This window comes from Halichoerus grypus, chromosome 6 (assembly GCF_964656455.1).
Source record: "Halichoerus grypus chromosome 6, mHalGry1.hap1.1, whole genome shotgun sequence".
NCBI classification, from domain to species: domain Eukaryota; kingdom Metazoa; phylum Chordata; class Mammalia; order Carnivora; family Phocidae; genus Halichoerus; species Halichoerus grypus.
In genome coordinates this window covers 102,789,780-102,807,118 of record NC_135717.1, presented here as the reverse complement: position 1 = coordinate 102,807,118, position 17,339 = coordinate 102,789,780, and the positions used below count along the sequence as shown (strand labels likewise).

General features: G+C 40.1%; 1 protein-coding gene across 3 annotated transcripts in view; it reads left to right on the top strand.

The window, feature by feature from the left end:
• The window catches only part of TMTC1 (transmembrane O-mannosyltransferase targeting cadherins 1), a 259,957-nt gene that overhangs the window by 14,725 nt on the left and 227,893 nt on the right, over positions 1-17,339 (top strand). For all 3 annotated transcript variants that reach the window (XM_078075832.1, XM_078075833.1, XM_078075831.1), the window contains exon 2: positions 8,394-8,571. In XM_078075832.1, the coding sequence (XP_077931958.1) occupies positions 8,394-8,571 (178 nt within the window). The remainder of the gene's footprint in view (positions 1-8,393; positions 8,572-17,339) is intronic.

Here is a 17,339-nt window from a genome sequence, read left to right as displayed (position 1 = left end):
TGCTTCTTCCTTGGAGAGTCTTCCTTGGAAGTCTGTCTCCGAGTAGTTGACTTGTATTTTGTCAAATTGTGAGTACTTGTGCCATCTAAATGGGCACACAGATATTTCCAAGCAGCCATGTAGGCCAGGTCTTGTAATATTTCAAGAGACGCTGGAGATTTTTATGTGAAATCACCTGTTTTAAAAACATTGGTAAATTGGGATGCCTGGGTGGCTCAGCCATTAAGCGTCTGCCTTTGGCTCAGGTCATGATCCGGGGTCCTGGGATCGAGCCCCGCATCGGGCTCCCTGCTCGGCGGGAAGCCTGCTTCTCCCTCTCCCACTTCCCCCTCTTTTGTTCCTGCCCTCGCTAACTCTCTCTCTGTCAAATAAATAAATAAAAAATCTTAAAAAAAAAATTGGTAAATTAAAGAAAGAAAGAAAAGGCGTACAGGTGAAACAAAACAATTTGCAGGCTATACTTGGCCCTTGGTCAGGCTCCTTGCAACATTGTTATTGGATCTTCCTTTCCACTCTGAGAGCTACTTGAGTAAGTGCTTTGCTTCACTCACTCCTTCATTCATCTGTCCGTCCGTCCATTTATCCACTTAGTTTTGACAACCGTGAACCAGGCATTGAGCTGGATACTAGGGATATAGCCATAATATGGCAACGAGCCTTTCCCTTGAGAATTTGGGATCATTTCTATCATCCTTCTCTAGGCTGAGCATTCCCCATCTCCTCAAGCCTTTCCTGAGACATCATTTTCGAGACTCCCCACTCTTGCAGCTTCCTGGAGCTCTCCTATGAAGGTGCTCCAGTGTTTCAGTACCACCCAGAGGGGCTGCTGCCCCACGTTGGACACCACCCACCTTCCCTGTCCTGCATGCAGGCAGAATAGCTCCCTTTCTTGTCTTTGACCCTGGTAGGTTCTCCCATTGCTAGATTTCTTTGACTAACTATTAATTATCTGTTCAGTGTCTCTCTTTCTCCTACGATGCTGTTAACTCTTTGGTAGCAGATGCCATGTCTTCTCTTTGTATCTCCGGGCCCTACACCATACCTGACACGAAGTAGGTACTCAATACCTATCTGTTAGAATGAATTGAAATGAAAATCAGTTTGACTTACCCAGTTTGGTCTGTTTGATAGCCAAGACGCAGTAACTCTTCGAGTTTAGAGTAAACTAACAGCCCTTGAACAATACTATGTGTGTAATTTTAGTCTGGATTGCAAGTATTTTGTTCTCTTTTACGTCCAAATGTGGGACTTTACTCTTACCCATATTCTGTCTAATCCTGTAAGAATTAATTAACAATATCAAGCATTTAAGCTCGTCGTGAATCTTAGTCTCCCAGTCCAGTGGACCCTCCTTCACAGATGTAGGCTTTCTGCAAGCTTGGTTAGCATACACTACAGAACTCGCTGAGTTTTGATAAAAATATTGGACAGACCAGAGATAATGTCAGAATCTTGTGACTTACACTGAAGGTCTCCATCTAAGGAGACACTGGTTATTAGTCAACACTCTGTCTTTGCTACAAATCCATCTTCTTGTATCTTGTACACAAGGAGATTCTGAAAGATTCTGATAAATGCCTTTGTTAAAATAAAGTTGTGATGTGTCTGTCACACTCCCTGTTCTATTAAAATGTGACGTTAACCAGTTAAACCCCCTTTTTGTGAACCCATAAAAGAATCAGAGGTTCTTTTTCCAGTGCTCACAAGTATCATTTTGTTATTATTTCATCTCAAGCTCACTTGTCTATAGTTGGGAGAGTTCACTCTCCATCTTTTTAGATATTTGGGAAACTCTTGTAATTTTAGATTCTCAGTCATGTCTCAAAGCTTAGATTTGCCAGTATCTGGTACCATGTGGGTGCTTTCAGTTACCTTAATTAGCACTGCAGTGCTTCTCCATTCAGTAATTCATTTTTATATTTTGGGATCTAATTGAATTCACTTAAAACACCAGGCATTTTGCCCTAACCAGTTTCCAGGAATAATAATCTGATGGCAGCTATACTTGTGAATATAGCATAATGTATAAACTTGTCAAATCACTAAGTTGTACACTTGGAACTAATGTAACATTGTGTGTCAACTCTACTCAATAAAAAACAATCCCTCCCCCCAAATCATCTATATAGATAACACCTGCCCATTTTCAGATAGGATACATATAGACCACAAAAGTGATTCATTTTGTATCATTTTTGGAAGGGGAAAGTACCTCAAAAAGTGTGGTAATATACTAGTAACACTTTTAATGATTTTTTTTACTTTTCAAATGGTTGAATAACAAATACTTTGGGAAAATAATGAGTCTTTTGTTTTCTTTTTAAAAGCAGTGCTGTTAATTTGTAATCCAAAACTATGATCTAAAGTATAATATCTGTGGAACCAGTCAAATACATCAGGGATTTGGCTTGTTAGATGTCTTCTCTTCTTTTTATTGTCATTTTTATGATTATCACAGTAAGATGCATCCTTGTATATTAAAAAGTCCTGTTTCTTCTTCTGCTTATACTCAATACTTCTGATACCAGATGTGTAGGGTTTTTTTTTCACAGTGACCAATTCTCAATGTCCTACACTATCTGGGTGTCCTACAATTCAATTCAATTCTGACACTGTCTATCTGGAGTTAGCATCAGATCCCCCAGGTCGAAGACCCATTTCCACAAGACTGACCCCACTTCATTTTTTTTTAAAGATTTTTATTTATTTATTTGAGAGAGAGAGGGAGAGAGAGAGAGAGCACAAACAGGGGGAACAGCAGAGGCAGAGGGAGAAGCAGGCTCCCCACTGAGCAAGGAGCCCGATGTGGGACTCAATCCCAGGACTCTGGAATCATGACCTGAGCCAAAGGCAGACAGACGCTTAACAGACTGAGCCACCCAGGCGCCCCAACTGACCCCACTTCAGACACTAGTTGCAAGTAGTGGGTGCCTAGATTGCCACACTTCTGTCCAGCTTGGTTGCAAATCGGGGGTTCCTGTGACCCCTCCTCGGGTTCAAAATTTTGCTCTAACAGCTCACAGAGCTCAGGGAAACACTTAATGTTTCACTGGTTTATTATATAATGAAGGGTTTGACAGATACAGATGAACAGCCAGGTGACGAGATCCTTAAGGTGGGGTCTGGAGGGTCCAAAGCTCAGGAGCTTCTGTCCCCGTGGAACTGGGGTGTGCTGCCTGCCCAGCATGTTGATGTGTTCACCACGAAGTTTTCCAAACCCTGAGTTGAGGCTTCATCAAGTAGGCATCATTGATAATGACCTCCATCTCTGGCCCCTCTCCAATCCCTGGAGGATAGAGGAGGGAAAGGGCTGAAAGTTCCAAACTTCTAATCATAACTTGATCTTTCTGGTGACCAGCCCCCATCCAGAAGCCCACCAAGAATCACCTTATTAGAAAAAAGATAATCCAATCACTTGGGGAGTTCCATGAGATTTAGGAGTTCGGGGTCAGGAATCAGGGCCAAAGACCAAATATTAGAACAAAAGATTCTCCTAGTACCTTTATCACTTAAGAAATTATGGAGTTTTTATTCGCTGTAGGTTTTTCATAGATGGATTTTATGAACTTGAGGAATATTTCCTCTATCCCTATACTCTGAAGAGTTTTAATCAGGAAAGGATGCTGTACTTTGTCAAATGCTTTTTCTGCATCAATTGAGGACCATATGGTTCTTCTCTCTCCTCTTATTAATTAATGTGTTCTATCACATTGATTGATTTGTGAATGTTGAACCACTCTTGCATCCCGGGGATAAATCCCACTTGGTCGTGGTGGATGATCCTTTTAATGTATTGTTGGATCCTATTAGCTAGGATTTTATTGAGGATTTTGGAATCCATATTCATCAGGGATATCGGTCTGAAATTCTCCTTTTTGATGGGGTCTTTGCCTGGTTTGGGGATTAAGGTAATGTTGGCCTCATAGAATGAGTCTGGAAGCTTTCCTTCTGTTTCTATTTTTTGAAACAGCTTCAGGAGAATAGGTATTATTTCTTCTTTGAATGTTTGGTAGAATTCCCCAGGGAATCCATCAGGCCCTGGACCCTTGTTTTTGGGGAGGTTTTTGATCACTGCTTCAATCTCGTTACTGGTTATTGGCCTATTCAGGTTGTCAGTTTCTTCCTGTTTCAGTCTTGGCAGCTTATAGGTTTCTAGGAAGTCATCCATTTCATCCAGATTGTGCAGTTTATTGGCATATAGTTGTTGATAATAATTTCTAATAATTGTTTTCTATTTCCTTGGTGTTAGTCGTGATCTCTCCCCTTTCATTCATAGTTTTATTAATTTGGGTCCTTTCTCTTTTCTTTTGGATAAGTCTGGCCAGTGGTTTATTGATCTTATTAATTCTTTCAAAGAACCAACTTCTAGTTTCGTTGATCTGATCTACTGTGTTTCTGGTTTCTAATTCATTGATCTCTGCTCTAATCTTAATTATTTCTCTTCTAATGCATGGCTTAGGCATCGTTTGTTGCTTTTTCTCTAGTTCTTTAAGGTGTAGAAAAGACCCCGAATTGCCAAGGAAATGTTGAAAAAGAAAAACAAAGCTGGGGGCATCACGGTGCCCAATTTCAAGCTATATTACAAAGCTGTGATCACCAAGACAGCATGGTACTGGCACAAAAACAGACATATAGACCAATGGAACAGAATAGAGAACCCAGATATGGACCCTCAACTCTATGGTCAAATAATCTTAGAGAAAGCAGGAAAAAACATGCAATGGAAAAAAATCTCTTCAATAAATGGTGCTGGGAAAATTGGACAGCCACATGCAGAAGAATGAAACTCGACCATTCTCTAACACCATACACAAAGATAAACTCAAAATGGATGAAAGACCTCAATGTGAGACAGGAATCCATCAAAATCCTAGAGGAGAACATAGGCAGTAACCTCTTTGACATCGGCCACAGCAACTTCTTTCAAGATACATCTCCAAAAGCTAGTGAAACAAAAGCAAAAATGAACTTTTGGGACTTCATCAAGATAAAAAGCTTCTGCGCAGCAAAGGAAACAGTCAACAAAACAAAGAGGCAACCCACAGAATGGGAGAAGATATTTGCAAATGACACTACAGATAAAGGGCTGGTATCCAAGATCTATAAAGAACTTCTCAAACTCAACACCCAAAAAACAAATAATCCAGTCAAAAAATGGGCAGAAGACATGAACAGACACTTCTCCAAAGAAGACATACAAATGGCTAACAGACACATGAAAAAATGTTCATCATCATTAGCCATCAGGGAAATTCAAATCAAAACCACATTGAGATACCACCTTACACCAGTTAGAATGGCAAAAATTGACAAGGCAAGAAACAACAAATGTTGGAGAGGTTGTGGAGAAAGGGGAACCCACTTACACTGTTGGTGGGAATGCAGGTTGGTACAGCCACTTTGGAAAACAGTGTGGAGGTGCCTCAAAAAATTAAAAATAGAGCTCCCCTATGACCCAGCAATTGCACTCCTGGGTATTTACCCCAAAGACACAGATGTAGTGAAAAGAAGGGCTATGTGCACCCCAATGTTCATAGCAGCAATGTCCGCAATAGCCAAACTGTGGAAAGAGAAGCCGAGATGCCCTTCAACAGATGTGGTCCATATATACAATGGAATATTACTCAGCCATCAGAAAGGATGAATACCCAACTTTTACATCAACATGGGTGGGACTGGAGGAGATTATGCTAAGTGAAATAAGTCAAGCAGAGAAAGTCAATTATCATATGGTTTCACTTATTTGTGGAACATAAGGAATAGCATGGAGGACATTAGGAGAAGGAAGGGAAAAATGAAGGGGGGCGGAAATCGGAGGGAGACATGAACCATGAGAGACTATGGACTCAGAAACAAACAGGGTTTTAGAGGGGAGGGGGGAGGGGTGATTGGTTAGCCCGGTGATGGGTATTAAGGAGGGCACGTACTGCATGGAGCACTGGGTGTTATACGAAAACAATGGATCGTGGATCACCACATCAAAAACTAATGATGTATTGTATGGTGACTAACATAACATAATAAAAATTAAAAAGAAAAAAGAAATTACGGAGTTTTTAGAATCTCTACCAGGAGTTGGGATAAAGACCAAAATGTGTATTTCTTATTATATCACAACGTTATCTCTGTTTACGTCTCTATCCATATCTGTACCTGTGTCTATATCTATCTGTATCTATCTTTGAACTCTTTCCTGGTTATTTCCTTATGGAAAATTCCTAGAAGTGGTATTTTTGGTCAATGGTTATGTACTTCTTAAAGCCTTTTGGTGCACATTGATCCTGGAGACCTTCCCACTTGGACACTCACCAACTGGTTGTAAGATTGCCTATTTTATCTCATTGTCATGGGTGAACTTGAAACGAATGGTTTAGTTGGCCCGGAAAGCTTAGCCTGATGGAGTAGATGGTGATGTAAAATCAGCCTCAGGGAGATGGGCTTTCTAGGAATCGCGCCTAAGTTCTTCAAGGATAGGGACCTGGTCTTGCCCTTCTCACAGCTCCCCCAACCTGAGCTTTGTGATTTCCAGCAGCTCGCTCACCAGAGGTGGGTCCTCCTGTACTGGAATGGGATGCTCTTCTCCCTTTTTTAGCTGCACTGCCCGCCCCCTAGTTCACGGCACATTCCTCTTTCCCTCTAGATGGGCTGTTTCACACCACACTCGGGTCTTCAGGACTCTGGGGCTGTGTGCAGACTCGTGGGTCGGCCAACATAGAGCTCGCTCCAGTCTTGCTTCAGAGGCCTGAAATTGGATTCCACAAAGCAATTCATTTTTCTAGGCTTGGTTAGGACCATGATTACTTAAGTGGGAATGAAAATGGAGTCAATTAGTAACTATGACATTTATATTCATGTGTCCAAATAAAGCTTGAGATGTTTAAAATTCTATAGGTTAAATTCGTGCATGAATCAAGTCAAGTATTTAGAATATGCTTATGCCATCGCTGAAGTTGACTTTTACATTCTCAATTGTTTTGGCAGAGAGGAGGTGTTTGTGTAAGACAAGCAGATCAAGGACATGAGAATAAAGACATGGGATTCCTGTTTCAGTAAAATGAGCGGGAGTATAGACAACTACAGGCAGTCTCACTTAGGGTGTATATGCTCCCCCCAAAGAATCACACCCTATACAACTATTTTTGCTAACCCCACAGAATCAATTGGGGACATTATGTCCTGTTATTAAATTTAAGGCAACCTTAAGTCTCTCTGTTCTGCATTTCTGTCTCAGGAAAGTATTTTTTAAGATGTTGAACAAGAAATTTCTCTCTCTTTTTTTTTCTTTTTAGAGGGAGGGAGAGAGAGAGAGAGCATGCGAATGGGGTGGGGGGTGCAGAGGGAGAGGGAGAGACAGAATCTTAAGCAGACTCCACGATCCTGAGATCATGACCTGAGCTGAAACGAGGAGTTGGACGCTTTAACTGACTGAGTCACCCTGGTGCCCCATGAATTTCCCTTCTTTCTGTGATTCTCTTTAGTTTCTTCATCATAATCTTAGAATTCAGATTTTGAGGTCTGTGGGAATTTATGTTAGAAAACATTTAATACAGATTCTGAAATGATGTGCTTTTGCTCATCCTTTTAATTTCAGATGCAGCTGGTAATAGCATCTTCAGATGCCCCCGAAGATCCCTTGTGGGGTGGTAATTAACGATCATTCCAGGTGCATAATCTGGAAATTTGGTTCCTGGTGGGCACTGTGGGTGAGAGAACACGTTCATGCTTGGTTTGTCCCAATTGTGACCACAGTCTCAGTCTTGTGGCTTTTTTCTCCTCTCCAGTGGTTGCGGCTCTGACCCACAGCGCTGTGGACTAGCATTTAAACGCTCAGCTCCTGGGAAGAGCTGGCAATGAAAGCAAGAGTATCATGGGGTCGTTCACATGAGCCGGACTAAAGGGAAAACAGGTTCAGCACCTATCTCCCTGCCTTCTCAGTGAGGCCACAGAGTTCTCTGAAATAAAATTGTATTGCATTTGCCATGGTTTCTACAGATAGGAAAATCCTGAGATGGGGACAAACGATACTCACCCATCTAGAGTAACCTGATGTTGGGAGTCATTTAAAAATAATTGATTGAGGGACGCCTGGGTGGGCTCAGTCGTTAAGCGTCTGCCTTCGGCTCAGGTCATGATCCCAGGGTCCTGGGATCGAGCCCTGCGTTGGGCTCCCTGCTCAGCGGGAAGCCTGCTTCTCCCTCTCCCACTCCCCCTGCTTGTGTTCCCTCTCTCGCTGTGTCTCGCTCTGTCAAATAAATAAAATATTTTTTAAAAGATAAAATAAAAATAATTGATTGAATAGCTTATCTTTTGAAATGATCGATCCCCTCCTCTCTCCTTGTGCTTCTGTTCTGTTTGTAGCTGATTCGGCTTCTGTTTCCGTCTTTTTTGTACAGGCTGAACATATTTTTGACTGGCATGAACCCATTCTACTTTCATGCGGTGAATGTGATTTTACACTGTCTCGTGACTCTTGTCCTGATGTACACCTGCGACAAAGCTGTCTTCAGGAACCGGGGACTTGCTTTTGCTACAGCGTTGCTTTTTGCTGTGCATCCTATTCACACAGAGGCGGTGAGTATCATTGGACCTCCGTGAAACAAGGAACTAAGGAAAAAAAGCTAAACTGATCTCCCCCCTCTTTCAAAACCACGTGAATTCAGAGCTCCACTGAAGTGTTAATCGTTATATATAAATCATTCTGCTTGACAACTTGTCTTTTTGAATGTTCACATGGCCTCCACGATTTAACTGCTTTTCCAAATAACTACTGTTATTATTACGTGTCGTAATAAATGGCCACAGTTCTTTATTTGAAGAAAATTTAAGTTCTAATGTGTTTTAAACAGCACAGGGCATTTTGAGGTACTTATTGTGCTGAGGCATTGTTCCTGCTCTACATTTGTATTTTACCTTTTCTCTCTCTGCTTTATATTTATAATATTTATGGTGCCGAACGGTAAGTGCGAGGGGAGGGCTAAAAAGTTAGACTGACATACTTCAGGGTAGAAAGACAGACTTACAATAGGGACTTAGAAATAGGTTTCCAGGTTATTTCATGTGAAGTGTAGTTATTTGGTGGGTGATGCAAAATTTATTTAATAAGTATAGGTAGTTCAGATTTGTGGTCCTCTTTGAAATATGGACTTAATCATGCACCGAGAAGGCATTTATCAAGTTACCCTGTTTCATGGCTCAGTAACCACAGTTGGTTTATTTTGTCCGTATTGCTAGGGGCAGACGAAGACTTTCCAAGGGGTCCGTGGGCCCCACAGCTTTAAAAGAATCATTTCCAGAGCCTCAGCTTGCTTCTGGACACTTGCCTATAGTTTCTCTGAGAACACACACAGGGTCAGGGTGTCAAGTTGGTTCTCCTCTCCCTCCTCCCCTTCCAGTTGTCGTCTCATTGAAAAATAAAAAGGAATGTCTCACCTACATCAGAATTTTACTATGCCCCAGGTGTCCACATCTCTGAGGTACTGTTTTAAGAAACAATTTAATATATTGGTGTCAGCAAAGCCTCCTTCAATTGAGGCATCACAGACCTGGAGTGGGGCTTCATATTGCTCTTTGTCTTACACGTATTTCTGTGAAGAATGGAGTGTGGCATTAGAAGTGGGGTATGGTGGCCTGTGTTAATCTTCTGAATTCAGAAGTGAGATGGTTGTCATGGGGATGCATCATAATATGTTCATTTGAGCCGAGACAAGAAGCCTGATTTGGCCAATTGGTTTTGTAATGAGGGCTGGTTTTGCCAGTTAGGCTAGATGATGGACCTTTTCTACAAACAGTATTCTACATCTGTAAGCCCAAGGTTTTGAAACAAATATATTTGGAGTGAGTGACAAAGAAAAAAAATCATTTTATAAAAAAATTATATTAAGGTCAATTTCCCAGGCCTTTTTTGAGTATTTTAGACTGAAAAGGTCCCTCTAAAAGACTATAATAGTCCTTTGGAAAGTCTCGGTGAAGCCATTTTTGCTGTAGTGCTGAGAAACCATGAAAGCGAATGACTCTAATGATAGGTAACTCTCATGATGGGTATGCTGAAATTATTTGCTTTCAACCAAATTAAAGGAGGATCTGATTGAGTTGTCGGGCCGGTAGATCATTAAGTGTTATGTAATATGATAGATCACTATGATTTTGCAGATGACCTTAGTGTTCAAAGAATTAAGTCACTGCTATAACATAGCTACTTCTGTTTCACTTATTTATGTGAACATTTCTGTAAAGATGAAAGCTAGGATGGAACTGATATGGTATGCTTTCTTATTCTAACCTAAAGAAATATTCCGTCAATAATTGCACTTATTGAAAAGAAACGTGGGGCGTCTGGGTGGCTCAGTTGGTGAAGTGTCCAGCTCTTGATTTCAGCTCCGGTCATGGTCTCAGGGTCATGGGATCGAGCCCCGCATCGGGCTCTGTGCTTGGTGGGGAGTCTGCTTGAGATTCTCTCTCTTCTTCTGCCTCTCCCGCTCATACTCTCTCTCTCTCAAATAAATAAATCTTTAAAAAGAAAAAAGAAAAACTTGCTAAACCTGTTATTAAGAAGTGTATTTTTATATCTGAGAGCTATTTACCATTTTTTCTAATTTATGATGTATTGAGCAATTGTGTATTAATACTAAGTGGGGTAACTTAGTGAGGTAACTTTATATATGTATTTTTATTACAGAGAGAGAAGATGATAAGTAGAATATTTTTAAGCATGACTACACAATACATTAAGAAACAATGCTCAGGGGGAAATAAAATAGAAATAAGAGTTCAAGGGGAATGGGTATGAAATGTCTGTCATTTAAAGAAGAGCCTGTTCACGTTTGTGTAAATGGAAAATAACGAGCTTCAAATCGCGGTGGCACATTTCAGATTCCATTTGGTACATTTAAAACAGTAATATTATGGCTTTATTAAGTTAGATTCTTTCAAGTATTTTAAAAGATGAGAGAGACACCTAAGTTTTTAATATTCTTTTTGGATGTCACCTGAAGAGAAATAATCAAGGACTACTACTCCTAGCCATATAGAATATATGATGCCGGGTCAAAGTACAGTGGAAAATATGTGCTTAGAGTGTCTTGGGGAAAATTTTTGCACGGAAGAATAAAGGAGTAGGACAATAACAGTCTTAATTCTATGCTTGTAAAGAGGGAGAGCAGGTAACCTTGGACAGTGGGATCATGAGCTGGTAGAGTTTGGTCGAATTCTAAGAAAAAGGAAAAATCCTGTTAGCAAAGTGACCTTTAAGAAAAGGTTTCAACAAGCTAATAAAAAAAAATCCATGATATCATAATTATAGGGACAAAGGAGTCTGAGAGCTGGACATTTAGGGAAAAATTTTAGAGAAACTGTTTGCATTCACAAGGAATGAGAGAAGTGTAAGAAGGAGGTGAAGAAATTTGACTTACGTAACAATCTATACTAGGAAGTAAATAGGAGACCATCATTCAATTACAGGTTTAGGTTTAGGTTTCTAAGGAAGAAGACAGAGAGATAGGGGAAAAAAACCATTGTGTTATAGAAGACTTAGTGATAAATTATTAAAAAAGAAAAGAAAAATAGATGATAAGTGTGGCTGGAGAGGGAGTCAGAGGGATATATCTCCCCTTTGCTAAATAAGAAGAAAATCAGGACCATAAGTAATCCCAGGAAGGATGGAGGATTAACATTTTTTGAGGGAAGGGCTCTGCTTAAACATGTTGGTATGATTAAGGATTTGTTTCCTTAATTATGTAATCAACATATAGTAAATGAATACTTGCTTGGTGTAGGCACTGCTAGGTGCCGGGAGGGTATGTGGGTGGATAAGGGGTCCCTACCCATAATTTGTTCACAAGCTCCTAAAAAAGCCAAAGAACATGCACATAAATACATACAAGATAAAGCAATATGTTGTCATAAAAAAATTATCTCCAATTTAAGTATGAGGAACAAATTCATTGATTTACTCAATCTTTCAACAAGTATTTAAGTGCAGGAGGTATAGCAATGACAATGACCCAGACCTTTCCTCATTGAAGACCTTGTGATTCTTCGAAGGGTTTTCTGACAGTATATTTTCTGAATCATCAGAAAAATAAGCAGAGAAATTGGGAAAATGGGGAAAATCATTGTAATTCCCCAGTGGGAATGGAAACTTAGCAATCATCATAGAAACATTATTGGTTGGAAGGAAGGCACTTATGTCAAGTCAAAAGCAAGAACAGGAGATACTGACACATGGAGTTGAGGGTTAAGGTCACCATTTCCAGAACTGGGACAAGAGCACGTAGGAGAGAATTGGTCATGATCTAATCAGTCAGCCTGGCTTTCAGCTGTTGCATGTTAAGTGTGTGTTTCCTGGCCCTGTCTGACACTAATGGAACTCATTCGTGCAGAGGGAACAATCAATAACTTGGTACATATGGTATACTTTATGCAAATCCTATGAATGGTCTGCTAAGAAATAAGAAGTTTGGGGGGCAAATTAAATTAATTGGTATTTTTCACATGTGTTTCTGTTAAGCTTGCTAGGACTTAGATCTGATTGGTTACATTGTTTGAATGCTACCCAGTGAAGTTTTCTCATTTTTACCATCCTTTGAGTTTGTGTTACAGGATTCAGTTCCCAGGTAAAAACCACCCTCTTGGTGAGGAAAACCTGCAGCTTGAGGCAGAAATGCATGCTATCCATCTGCATGTATTTTTGGCTAAGTCCTTTGTACTTCCCGGCATCCTACAGTTCAGCCTATGTTGTCTTAGAATCAAGCCCCGGGAGCTCCAACTTAACATCCCATATTTGCTCACTCCTGTCCCCTTTCATTTGCTTATTACTCCATGCTCTCATCACTTTATGCCTTCCCTTCCAGAAACACCTCCTGTGTTTTCAGACTGCGCCTTCCTCTGCCTGGAATGCTTCTGTGGTCCTTCTCGGGTCCCGGATTCACATTCCCCTGTCTTGAGCTTACTGAGCCCTCCTTGCTTGTCCTTTAGGTTTTAGTGTATAACACCAGCCTTTCCATGAAGCCTTCCAGATTCTGCAAAGTCAGTCCCTCCATTCTTCTCATGGCAATTATTTCTCCTCTTTATGATACACGCGGCTCCCTTTTATTGTATTAATACCCTCCTTTGACCCCCTTGCCCCCCACCCCCCGGATGTTAAACGCCTCTCGGCACGGCATACTCCTCCATCTCGCACAGTATCCGGCACAGAGGAGGTCCTTGGGAAATGTTTGTTGAGTGGAATAAATCATGCTGTTACTGAACATGATGATACTGACTAACTGAATTGCAGTGAAAGTGGATGGTTGGTCTAGACATACAGTAGTTGATGACAAGCACTTTGTTTTTAAGACCTCTAACCCCCTTGCCCCAGAGACCCCAGCTCAACAGGGACATCGAGTAGGTGTTCAGTCTCTCAGTGTCAGCACTAACATTTCAACCTGCCCTCTGAGCTTCTGCTCCGAGGGATGCTACATTCTTTCTATCTGGGCACGTCCAGCTGGCTTCCCGGCAGCACAAACTGGCTGCAATCTGAGAAGGAGGCTTCAGGCGCCTTTAGCACATTAGTTATGCTTGCCTAGCTTGTGACTGCCTCCTTCCAACTTGCTACACCCAGTATCAGCTTGCAAGTCTTGCTGTTGTGCGAGTTGGCCGCACCAGTTGTGCCATGATGAGTGTCCCTCTGGGCCCAGATGTGTGGCCTTATCCTAAGATGTTGTTGCTAGCGAGCTGGGCTCTCTGTTTCACCTTTCAGGGGCCTTGCAGGTGATGCTGAGCTCCATGCTCAGAGACGCTGTTGTGCAGATGGAGCAGATCTGGGCTCACAAGCGATCCGTGTGCAATTGTTGCTCTCCTGACTGAGTCTGAGCTGGTTCTTGACACTGAGGTGACACCGTATCGTCATTGCCTACCTCCCTTGAGTCGGGCAGTCTTCCTGATTTGGCACTCAAACTGCTTATAGATTAATGGATCAATAAACAGCGTGTGGTCCAGGCATCCACATCAGCTAATACCTTTTAACTCTACTGCTCGTGAAATTCTTTAGCCATATCCAGGTTTCTCTTGGTGTAGATTGGACAAGAATTTTGCTCAGTATGTGACTTGCTATCAATCCCTATGCAAGTATATAATTAAATTATCTCCTATTTATATTTTTAACTAATATATTTGATTATCTAATAAAGTTAAATTAAAATATCATACATATAAGCCTTAATATAAAAAGATGATTTCTTTTTTTTTTTTTTTAAAGATTTTATTTTTTTATTTTTTGACAGAGAGAGACACAGCGAGAGAGGGAACACAAGCAGGGAGAGTGGGAGAGGGAGAAGCAGGCTCCCAGTCGAGCAGGGAACCCGATGCGGGGCTCGATCCCAGGACTCTGGGATCATGACCTGAGCCGAAGGCAGACACTTAACGACTGAGCCACCCAGGCGCCCCATAAAAAGATGATTTCTATAAGCCCCACAAGAAAACCTGTCTCAGCACTGAGTCCCACCCACCTTCTCTGCAGGGAAAAGGAAGAAAAAAGGACACCCACATTGAGTGCGCACTTCAGATGTATCATCTTATTAATCACAACAGTAACATGCGGTGGGGGTGTTATGCTCATTTTAAAGATAACAAAATGGGGGGCACCTGGGTGGCTCAGTCAGTTAAGCATCTGCCTTTGGCTCATGTCGTGATCTCAGGGTCCTGGGATCAAGCCCCATGTCATCGGGCTCCCTGCTCAGCAGGGAGTCTGCTTATCCCTCTGCCTCTGCCCCTCTCCCCTGCTCGTGCTCTCTCTCTCTCAAATAAATAAATAAATAAAATCTTAAAAAATAATAAAGATAACAAAACCAAATCCCAGAAATTAAAGATAACAAAATTGAGTCTCACTCAAATCACAAGAGAAGGAGTCTATATTCAAGCCTTGGATGATCTAGCTACATGCATGTGTCACTGCAAAGTGTGCTCATTATATGAGAGTATTTATAGGTGTATTTCCCAGAACACTGTTTTCTGCTATTAATTATGATTGATTCTCTAACACAGTGGACTACAGGTCCTGGATGGTTTGGGTGATGCAGTTTTCTGTGCCTGAAATGTCAACCCTGTTCCTTCCCCTTGTGAGCTCTTACTCATCTTTAAGATCCAGCGCATACATGGCCTTTGTGAGAAGCATTCTTTGAACCATACCCCATTTTTTTCCTTTACAGTTTTATTTCTTGAATTTCAAAAAAATCAAGAGAAATGCTCGCACGTTTTAAGTAGTAGTGGACTAACACAAAGATTTATAAATAGCTGTCTTGTTCCCCACTCTCCCTCCACTTCAGTCCCTTTCTTAAGTAACAAGTTAAAAAAAATTTTTGAACTTCAAAAATATAATGACCATATACTCATTGCCCAGATTCACCAGTTTTTAACATTTTACCACATTTGTTTTGTCATTCTTCCTTTCTTTTTTTTTTTAATTTTTTTATTGTTATGTTAATCCCCATACATTACATCATTAGTTTTAGATATAGTGTTCCATGATTCATTGTTTGTGCATAACACCCAGTGCTCCATGCAGAACGTGCCCTCCTCAATACCCATCACCAGGCTAATCATTCTTCCTTTCTTTTCCCCTTAATATATAAAAATATTATTCGTATTCTGAAACATTTGAGAGTAGGTTGCATAATTCATGCCTCTTTACATCTGAATAATTTAGTTGTATATTTTCTAAAACCAAGGCCATTAGTCATATTTCTCTTTAGTCTCAAGTTTGGAACAGTTACCAGTCTTCATTGTCTTTCTATAATATAATTCACAGCTTTAAATATAATTTAAAACTTATATTTAGTATGTATATTATAAACTGTTTACATGATATTTATTATAACATTGCAACTGATGTGTAATATGTTATTTCAAATGATTATTATTTATAATACATATGTGTTGTATAACTTATAACCCATGATTTATAAAATTTATATTTTCTAAACTTCCTTATTTATATTTTATATTAAATTTTTATAATGTATAAGTACAAATAGTATAACTCTATTGTATGTAAATACAGAATATTGAAATATGTAGAAATATACAGTATATAAAATAGAAATACATAATATATGCACATGTAGTATATTATGTAAGCATAATATACATGTAATATGTACTAATATAGGCAGTATTATAATACATTAGATTATAGGAGTTGTAATGTATTTAGTAAATCATGATACAATATAAAGGAGGAGATATTAAAATATTAATGATATAAAATGATGTAGAATTGTTGTATTTTATACTTTATTAATATAAAATATATGTATTTATATATTTGATAGAGTGTTCCTCACCCTGGGTTTGTCTGATGTCTTCTCCTGAATATTCAGGTTATGTATCCCTGGCTGGAATTTGACAAAGGCAATATTGTGTCCCTCTCAGGTTATCACCTGCAGAGAGACATGCCACATCTATTTGCCCTTTATTGGTGAGGTCAAGTTTGATTCCGCAGTTAAGGTGTAATGCATTTTCTCCATAGTATAATTATTTTTTTTACTTTTTTATTTAACAAGTAAATTCTTTGAAGGAAGTGTGTTGAAGCCCTACTAATAAATACTCCATGCTTTATTAAACCTTTACACCCTAGATTTAGCATCCACTGGTATTTTGTGATGTCTCTCGCTCATTCTAATCTTGAATCTTTTGGATGCAAAACGGCTATTTGCCAACCACACTATTCTCTCCACATTCATGAACTGGCTTTTCAATGTAAGGAAGAGCTTTCTGTTTTTTCCCATTCACTTGTTTACTGTATTTATGTATGTACTTATATGTGCATTCATTCATCCATCCATCAATATCAGGATGCACTCATGAATGTCTGTTTTTTTTAATGGTTTGTTTTATTATTGTTCTTATTTATTTTGATGTTCAAATGGCCTGATATTTGGTCAGTGGGAGCCCCTTGTCACTGGCTTCTGTGTCCTTTTAACATGTACCTGTCACTTTTTGCACACTTTCTTACCTTCTAACATGACAAGATGATCCAAGCTCCTCTGGTATCTCCTTAGCCTCAGCCTTGGAACCGGCCACTTCTCCAGGGAGCCCACGTTCTATTTAGTGGAGGAATGGTTGGTGGTCAGTGCCAGGATGGCTCTTTGCTACTGAGCTATCTTGCTTTTAGGCTCTTTCAGGGACAGAACTAAGAAGCGCGCACACACACACACACACACACGCACATGTACATGTGCTCACATGGTGATCATGAGTTCATACTCATTCCTATTTTTACCAGGATTATCATTTCCTAAACTTATTTTTTCCTAGTCCTCTGTAAATATCCTCTGCTCCAGTAGCACTCTGGTACCAAAGACTGG